The sequence below is a fragment of the Camelus dromedarius genome, chromosome 12 (genome assembly GCF_036321535.1).
Source record: "Camelus dromedarius isolate mCamDro1 chromosome 12, mCamDro1.pat, whole genome shotgun sequence".
Lineage (NCBI taxonomy): Eukaryota > Metazoa > Chordata > Mammalia > Artiodactyla > Camelidae > Camelus > Camelus dromedarius.
Genome location: NC_087447.1, coordinates 30,159,100 through 30,169,402, shown reverse-complemented (window position 1 = coordinate 30,169,402; position 10,303 = coordinate 30,159,100). Strand labels below are relative to the sequence as shown.

Below are 10,303 nucleotides of genomic sequence, written 5' to 3'. Positions count from 1 at the left end.
CAAATAATTTAAATACTTTGCTCTCAAGGAGGGGAAGCATAACTCCCCACTACTTAAGCATGGGCTATACATAGTTACTTCCTTCCAAAGACTACAGTATCAAGAGAGAGAGGAAAAAATAGTAACATTACAGTAAAGAAACCTGATAAACATCACCCCAGGCAGATCACTACTGTCAACATTAACCGTGATAAATCATGTTGATAGTAAATAACTCTGGTGTCTTGCAATGAAAATACCACTTTACCTCTGGATTTTTCTCTCTAAAACCCATAGCCCCAGTCTGATAATGAGAATAACATCAGACAAATTCCAGTAGAAGACATTTTATTTTATACCTAATCCTCAGAACTCTCAAGTCACTAAAACAAAAAATCTAAAGAAAGTATGGACTTTAGTTAATAATAATGAATCAGTACTGATTCATTAGTTGTGACAAATGTGCTATAGTAATATGAATTAATAATAATAATAGGTGAAGCTCGTTGCAAGATATACAGTAACTCTTTAAAATACCTTCTCACATTTTCTTGCACTGTTCCAAAATTAAAGTCCTTTTTAAAAATAAGTGAGTGAAGATTTGATGAAGACCTCAAGAAGCCAGAACAAAATTTCAGATGATGTAAATGCAGGACACACAGAATTCAAAGACAAGTAAACCCAGATTGTGGCAACTATATATAAGGAATGTATTCTTACAAGAAATTTAGATGCTACAAACATCGGTCAGTCCATCCACCAGGCTCTGTGATACAGGCCTATATGTATAGTATCTTAATAGATTTACAACCATACAAACTTCAGGTAGTCTAGATGAATTGAAGAGGTTGGAAGGAAATTTTGAAAATTAAAAGGATCTTTTAGAAACTCCAAAGTCACTAGAATATAGGAGATTGAACCAATTGCCTGAAAATAGAGTGACATACCTAGAAAAATAAATTAAAATTACTTTTATGAGGCCAGAGGAGATTAACCTAAAATCTGCTTCACAAGCTCCGAAAGACATAAAAAATTTTAATTTCATTGATGTTTCAGTGTTTTTTTACACACGGGAAGGTAGCTTCTTTGTCATTCTGTAAATTTAAGAGAAGGAAATAGATGCTGGGGCAGTTTTCAGGAACCACCCTCCAAATTTACAAGGCAGCATCCAAGCACCAGATGTTAATAACTTTTGGACAAAGAGTGATGTTTGACTTCATCTCCAAAAGATTTTAGTCAGTGGCCCTGTAATTCTGCCTGTTTTTTTTCACTAAATATCTGTCATCTGTGTTATGAAGATATTTTAATTGAAAATATACCCTAAGTAAAATTTAGAAATAATGAATAATTTTAGATTAACAATAAGCGTGGATTCTCATCTCATAAAAACCAAATACACGGTTTTCCTGAGACAAGATTACGCAGAATAAGACAAATTACCCTATATTCACATTTATGCAATTTTTTTCTTCTAAGTCTCTAAGTAGTTTAGCACAATAAGCTTGTTTTTTAATATTATGAATGAATGAATGAAATAGTTTGATAGTTTTCAAATCATGAATAAATCGAATTCTTACGTTAATGAAATTTTTGAAGAATAATACAATTTGTAAGATTTAAATTTGTAAATTCTTGTAAGTTAATACAACTTTTGGTGAAATTGAGGTTCAGAAAAGATTAGTGGCATGCTGTGGGTCACACAGTTAGTTTAGAACTAAAACTCAATTTTGAGTCTGTCCTGAAGGTCCAAGGTTCTGTATGACATTGTTTACAAAATGTATTAGTTACTGCAGAAATAAATACTGTGGGAAAAGGTGGAAGGGTCTACCTTCTAATCAAACACTATATGGGTTCTATAATGGGTTCCTGGGACAGTTCTGGTTTGTAACTGGTGTCCTGGCTTCTCACTCAGTTTAGCATTTGTCCAGGACTTTTCATCTGTTGATGAATGAATAATTAATACTTACTATTAATATTTGTTTCTAACTAAGCCTGGAAGTATTGGAGAAGCCATCACACTATGTTCCCATATGCTGCCACAGACCTGTCTAATAGTGTGAGAGATCGTGTGTACTGAGCAGTCTCCTCATCTTCACACGTGGGTAAAACTCTAATCTGATTCTCTTTTCCATGGGAAAGTGCTTGCTGATAAAACAAAGTTCCCACAGATGAGGTAGCTAGTACAACATACTCCATCCTATACCAGTCACAAGTGGTGGTTGGAAAAATATTTTTGGCTGCTGCCCCTGCCAGCCACTTTTGTGAACAACTGTTAGGGCTTACAAAAATCTATAGTAAAGTAAATAATACAGGCAGTTCTTTAGATAGAAGGATCTGAAAGACATCCTAGAAAAATATGAAATGGCAAAAAGAAGTGAAGAGCAAAGGACGGGGTAAATATTTGAGTAAACTGAAGTGAAACCATGATAATATTTTCTTGTAGGGACTAAACATATATACAGAATTAGAGTTACAGCTCCAAAAGGCAGGAGACAAAGAGAGTTTTGAAAATTCTAAGATTATCAAAATTCATCAAATTGTACATCTGAAATAGGTGTAGCTGACTGTACAGGAATCATACCATAATAAAGGTGTTAATTTTTTTTTAATTCTAAGATTATGTATTTTTAAAGAAGTGGCAAGAGTACCAATTTATTAAACTCAAACAAGCATTGCCATATTACGGTGATCACTAAGCAGAGATTAAAGTATGCATAATAACATTATAGGAAAATAAGAATAGCACAAAAACAAAGCAAGACAAAACTATTGATCTGTCCAAAAGGTGAAGCATATTGGAAAAAAGAATAGTAGATTTAAGCTCAAATATATCAATAACTACCTTTAATGTAAATACATTAAGTACAGTTAAAGCACAAAAACTATCATTGAGCTTTTTAAAAATCTTATTACATTCTCCTTAAAAGAGTCAGAACTGTAATATATAATGTAAAAAGCTTGAAAGTCCACAAACAATAAATGCTTGAAAGGGTATGGAGGAAAGGGAACCCTCTTACACGGCTGGTGGGAATGTAATTTGGTGCAGCCACTATGGAAAACAGTGTGGAGGATCCCTCAAAAAACTAAAAATAGACTTAACCATGTGATCCAGCAATCCCACTCCTGGGCATATATCTAGAGAGAACTCTAATCAGAAAAGATACATGCACCCCAATGTTCATAGCAGCACTGTATACAACAGCCAAGACATGGAAGCAACCTAAATGTCCATCAACAGATGACTGGACAAAGTTGTGGTATATTTATATAATGAAAATACTACTCAACCATAAAAAAGAATAAAATAATGCCATTTGCACCGACATGGAGGGACCTAGAGATCATCATTCTCAGTGAAGTAAGCTGGAAAGAAAAAGAAAAATACTATATGATACCACTCATGTGAAATTTAAAAAAAAAAAAGAGGACACTAATGAACTAATCTACAAAAGAGAAACAGGCTTGCAGACATAGTAAACAATCCTATGATTACTGGCAAAAGGCGAGTAGGAAGAGATGAATTTAGGAGTTTGAGATTTGCAAATGTTAACTACTATATATAAAAATAGATTAAAAAATTTCTTCTGTATAGCACAGGAAACTATATTCAATATCTTGTAATAACCTTTAATGAAAAAGAGTATGTATGTATATGCATGACTGAGACATTGTGCTGTACACCAAAAATTGGCATATTGTAACTGACTATACTTCAATTAAAAAAAAAAGCTTGAAAGTAAAAAGATGGAAAAAGTGTTATGCTATACAAATATTAACAAAAACTAGCCTGGTATTACAAACTACTTTCAGATAAAGCAGACTGTAAGTCAACACATATTATTAGACATAAGGAAGAGTATATAATTTTTTTTAAAAAAGGTTAAATCTGCTTATAACTTTGCACGCACCCTAATAATATAGCCTCAAATTATTTAAAGCAAACATGACAGAAATGAAAGGAAACAGATAAATTCACATTCATAATAAAAGACTGTAATAGATTTTTTTCAATTACTCATGAAACATGCAGACAAAAACCAAGTATACAGAAAGCTTAAACAATATGATTAACAAATGACCTTGCTGACCTATAAAGAACATTACACTCAAGATCTTATGCTGAGCCATAAATAAGCTTAAACTTCAGCAAAAGCCCAAAGATGGAAATCATGGTCCCTGACCATGACGCAACCCAACTTATTAGTAAAACTAACAAATGAAAAAAAGAAGGAAGGGTCCCCAAATTTGTAAATTAAGCAAGTACTAAGTAGTCTGTAATTCAGGGAAGAAATCACAACAATGCAAATTAAAAAACAGTTTGATATGAATGAAAATAATAATATTAATTATAATAACAAGGTATATGAATACATGTGAGATACTGTTAAAGCCATAATTAGAGGAAAATAAGCAACTCTCTCTCTCTCTCAATTTATATTTTAGAAAAGAAGAAAGATTGAAAATGTGTGTATGTCTCCTAGGTATCTAGAAAACAACAGCAAATTAATCCCGAAGAATATAGCAAGACAAAATTTAAAAAGTGAAAGTAGAAACTGAAATATAAAGCAAATAAGAGAAAAAATGGACAGAGCTTACTGCTGGCAACTTAAAAAGGTAAGTAGACGTGAAAATCAAAGGAGTGATCAAATCAAAGAAAGGAGTAATAAACTATCAATAACAGGAATGAAAAATGGAAATAACCTCAGATCCTATATACATCCAAAAATATGGAGAGGATATTATGGATAGCATTATTCAAAAGAACTTTAAAAAGTAAGTAGAAAGGGAAAATTGTTGTTGGGCAAGGCAACATTTTACAACTCACTCAGGGGTTTAAAAAAAAAACTGAAAAACTCTGTATCCACTAAAGAGATTAAATCAGTAATTAAGAATTTTCAAAATAAGAAAATTTCCAAACCCAGATGGTTTCCCTAAATGCATCAAACATTTAAGAAAGAAAATGACCAATCTTAAGAAAAAATTCTTCCAGAGAATAGGAAAAATAATAGTTTTTAACTATTTATATAAGGACAGTATTATCTTCCATACTACATCTTACCAAGATTAAAGAATGAAAATTATATGCTAATCTATCTCATAAACATAGATGCAATATTAGCATTTAAATCCAGTGATACATAAAAATAATCATTACATCAAGGCCAGTGCTGAACTTAATATAGGAGTAAGAATTAATTTTAAATTTGACCATCAATCAATGTATCAAATTAAAAGAGAAAAAAAGGTAATAATCATCTCAATAGACGTTGAAAAGCATTTGGCACAAGTCAACTCACATATATGGTTTATAACAGCAATAAATTCTTACCAAATTATGAATAAAGAGAAATGTCTTCAATCTAATAAAAGAATGTCTACAAAAAACATGCAAAAACTGTATACTTAGTGAATCATTGAAAAATCTCTGCTGAGATTAGGAATGAAATAAGAATATATTCTGTTATTTCAGTCAGCATGTACTAGATTTACTAGCCAATGCAGAAAGGAGTTAAAAGAGAAGCCATAATTATTGGAAAGTTCTCAGGTAGATAATTGTTGTCTTTGTATTGTCCCTTGACCAAAACTGATATAGGAGTCATACGGCTTTTAACATCCTCTTATATATGACCTTAACTATTGTAACATTTTTGGTGATTTATAAATTTGTTTTAAAATGTGAAACAATCTGTCATAAATAACATTTCTGTCTGCAATTTGCAATGTGTCAAGTTTGGAGGGAAGAGAGTAAAAAATAGTAGATAATTCGGAGTCCCTGTTTAATATGATCATTTAGACCACTTTCATTAATATCTTAACGATTTGTTCCCCTTTTTATCTGTTCATTATTTTTATTGCTTCCTTTTGATTAATTAGTTGGCCTTATATTTTCTTTATTGATAAATTTTTCCTTCTATATCTTAACTTCTGTTAAAATAACCTGGATTTTTTAAATTACCAAATTCTCTCCTAATTGTTTGCATTGTTTCAGGACAGAATTTTTAGCAATTGTTTAGTCATAAATATGTCTTACTGGATTATTTTTACTCCCCATTCACTATAATTATTTTTCTTTTTTGAATCCTTCATTCTGATTCTTTTGTTTGTTTTTCTCCCCTTTTTGGCTGGAGTATTTCCTCAAATAATGTTTTCAGAAATAACACTTGAGTTACATAATATTGAGTATAGCTTGTTTTATAATTTTTTATTATTATAATTTTAAATTATGGAGATATGATATCTTTTCATCAGATACCTGTTAACTTTGCTTTATATTCTTTCATCACTTGACATTGAAGCCAAGAAGTCCTCCACTCTGTCAGATTTGTATGACACCCCTCCCATCACGCTCAACTTTATCTTGAAATTTGTTAGATATTATCTTTAACTGTGGAATTAAGATCATGCCAAGATATGTTTGATGTCAAAGTATGTACCTTCCTTCAATATTGGCACCTTTGACTGATACTAATATAGTTCTTTGAATTTAAATAATCAGTATTTTCTTCCACACAATAAACCTATTTGTTTTCATTTTCTTATATTTTCATCATAAGCTCTATTCTTTTTATTTGAGTTTTTGTTTTATACATATTGTATTTTCTATCTTCTCTGTTATAATTTCCAACTTTTTACAGTTTTACTCTATGTTCAAAATAATTCTTCAGGTTGATTTTTCTAATCAATTAATGTGCTTTTGATTTCCAAGCCAGTGAGTATGTCACAGGAACTTGGCTATTTTAACAAAATCTTATTTACAGATGACTGAGGAGTGGCAACTGGCACAGATCATGTGTTGAGTAAAATGAAGGTCATTCTCTGTCAACCCAAGAGTCATTTCTGCCTCCCAGGAAAAGAAAGAAAGAAAGAGAGAGAGAGGGAGGAAGGAAGGAAGGAAGGAAGGAAGGAAGGAAGGAAGGAAGGAAGGAAGGAAGGAAGGAAGGAAGGAAGGAAGGGAAAGGAAAGGAATAAAGGAGGAAAGGAGGAAAGAAAGAAAGAAAAGAAAGATTGAAGAGAAACAACAATTTAAAGAATCCAATTGAGCAATCAAATCAGATGAGCTTTACCATATCATAGTAAGCACAAAAAACAGAAGATACTAATTTTACTTCCTAATTTCAATGAGATTTGAGAGCATATTATATGCATATAATAAAATAAGCTGCTTGGAAAAGGAAGCAGAGTAAAGAAAAAGTTGTTGAAAATAAATAAAAAGAACACTTAAAAGTCAATTCAGTGGAAGCCCTGGATAACAAGGGAATCACTGCTAAAAAACACATTAATTGATTAGAAAAATCAGCTATTTTTAAAAAAATTCTACTTTTACCCCCAGCTTTTATGAGGTATAATAGCATTGTGTAAGTTCTAGGATATACAATGGGATGATTATATATATAGCAAAATGATTACCACAGTAAGGTTTATTAACACATCCTTCACCTCCAGTTATCTTTGTGTGTTATGTGTGTGTGTGTGTGTGTGTGTGTGTGTTGTGTGAAAGCATTTAAGATCTACTCTCTTATCAGCTTTGAAGTAATGCAATACAATATTGTTAATAAAAATTACCATGCTGTACATTAGATCCCTGGAACTTATTCATCTTAAAACTGGAAGTTTGTACCCCTTGACCAACATATCCCATTTCTCCCACCTCCTAGCCCCTGGCAACCACCAATTTGTACTCTCTGTCTCCATGAGTTCAGCTTTTCTAGAGTATACATAACAGTGAGGTGATACAGTATTTGTCTTCCTCTGTCTGACATTTCACTTAGCATAATGCCCTCAGATCTCTTCTATGTTGTCAAAAGGCCAGAATTTCCTTTTTTATGGTTAAATAATATTTCATTGTGTATATACCATATTTTTTTTTATTCATTCATCCATCGGTGGACACTTACATAGCTTTCATATCTTGGCTATTGTGAACAATGCTTCAGTGAATGTGGGAGTGCAGTTACCTCTTCGAAGTAGTAATTGCATTTTATTTTTATATATACCCAGAACTGGTATTACTGGATCATGTCGTAGTTTTACTTTTAATTTTTTGAGGAAACTCCATAGTATTTTCCATAGTGGCTGTACTAATTTACATTCCCCCAACAGTGTACAAGTGTTCCTTTTTCTCCCTACCCTCACAGCATGTGCTATTTCTTGTTTTTTTGATGCTAGTGATTATGCCAGGTGTGAAGTGATATTTCACTGTGATTTTTATTTGCATTTCCCTAATGATTAGTGATGTTGAGCACCTTTTCATGTACTTGTTCACCATCTGTGTTTCTGCTTTGGTGGACACCCAAGTTGTTTGCTCATTTAAAAAAAAATGCTATCAAATGTATGAGTTCTTTGTATATTTTAAATATTAATCTCTTTCAGTTACATAGTTTGCAAATATTTTTTTCCCATTCCATAGGTGTATTTTTTCATTGTGTTAGTTGTTTCTTTTTGCTGTGCAGAGCTTTTTAGTTTAATTCACCTTTTAATCTCCACAATCATATGCATCTTTCAGTAAGCATCAGGATTACAGTCTCACAACGCTGACCCAGGAAATATAATTTAGGATTAACTTCCTCCCAAATTAAGACATTCTTCAGATGAGCTGCCCAGTGGAATAAAGTTTCATTCTCTGACAGTCCTTAGCCCCACCCAGCTGATCTTCTGTATACAGATATGTGAAGGAGAACTTCTAACACCAAGTTACTAAAAGCATCTCTCCGCAGCCTTGCTTATGTTTTCACTTAGCCCATTTTACTTCTCACTGCAGCCTCTCTGAGAAGGGATTAGTTCTGCTATCATTTAAAGGAAGCAAGATATCTTCAGGAAAAACAGCTCTAAAATCCATCCATCCTATTAACATCAATTGCTTAGGAAAGGAGTGAATACAGAAAACTTCTTAAGAGTCAGCTCTGCGTGTTTTGTCTCTTTTGGATTTCCAAGTGAAAATAATACTGGACAGCCTGGGGTTATTACTGATTATAAAGAAGTGATTTTTCCCGTCCTATGATTTTTAAGACTTCAGTAATATGAACTTTGATTTATGTAGCTCTTTAAGAATTTTGTAATGTCAGCTGTGAAGTTTGAACTGGATTATCTTTCTCCTGAAGGTTTCAGATATGAGCATGCTTCCAGCCCAGATTTTACTATAAACTGTTTGAATGAACTCTCTGGTGATTCTAGTCAACCAGGACTTCAGCACTCAAGTTCTGTCCCTGCTGGTAAGCTAAACTTTAGATTGATATTTTTTGAGTATCTTAATTTATTTACATTGGTACTTTCTTAATATCAGATAGGTGAAAAATAAAGGTTGATGTCTTTAGTTTGTAATGGTATAGCTGATGCCAAACTTAGCTTCCTGAGTTATTTTTTTCCTGAAATATATAAATAGATTTTTATAAAAAAGAACAGAGGGTTTTACCAATAGAATGAAATGTCAGAAAACAAATTCAGTGAACTAAAAAAAAATGTTAATAGTGAGGAAGATTTTGTTTTTCTGAATGCTTAAGCCTACTGAAGCTTAGTTTTGTTTGGGATGACTGATGAAATCAGGGGTTTTATTCATAAACTGCAAAGCAAAAAACCAGTTCTCCCATCTTTCATTCCTCTCTTTTGTTTCTCTTTTCTTTTACATAATTATATGAAGAATAATATGTGTTTTACCTTCTCGTAGAGCACAAGATAATACTCCTTTTGGTTATGTTATTTTATGACTTGATTTAGCTTCTATATGAACTGATTGTGTTGACAGAATTCAATGTGAAGAATTTATTTTTGATATCTATGTGTGTTACTTATCCAGAATTGCAGTTTTCATTCTTGCTCTGCACTCTTGAGGAAATAATGCTATACACTAATAGTCTGCATTCATCAAAAAATTCTGAGGCTTTGATGTTTAATGAACAGCTATGACATACTGATAATGAATTATTTGTTCTTTGTTGAATATTTTTATATAATAAATAAATAAATAATATTTAAATATTGTTCTAAAGGAAGGTTCCATTAGGTTTTAGTTGTTTATCTGTCTTCGTATAAAAGGCAGTGTAATGTAGATATAAAAGTTAAGCAAAGCCTTCATAGCCCTGGATGTTACTGGACATTAATCTTGGTCCAGTGAAAAATATTTGTAGAAATAATAAATTTCACCTTGCAACCAGAGGATTATTCCCAAAGAAATTGGCGCATTTATTTATTTTGAGATGTTTAAAGAGGAGTTTTATGTGACTCCCAACTAATCACTGATTTGTTTTTCATAGATTCTTTTGTATTATATAACTTGTTTTATATTATAGGAAGTTCTACAATCAGGAGATATAACGACCTTTTGTAAATT

General features: G+C 32.0%; 1 protein-coding gene across 2 annotated transcripts in view; it reads left to right on the top strand.

The window, feature by feature from the left end:
- Positions 1-8,976: 8,976 nt before the first annotated feature.
- ANO3 (anoctamin 3) overlaps positions 8,977-10,303 on the top strand; it is a 360,413-nt gene continuing 359,086 nt past the window's right edge. The window contains exon 1 of one of the 2 annotated variants that reach the window (XM_064492495.1): positions 8,977-9,188. In XM_064492495.1, the coding sequence (XP_064348565.1) occupies positions 9,035-9,188 (154 nt within the window). In that variant the 5' untranslated portion in view covers positions 8,977-9,034. The remainder of the gene's footprint in view (positions 9,189-10,303) is intronic. The other variant, XM_031459864.2, reaches the window with a different exon arrangement.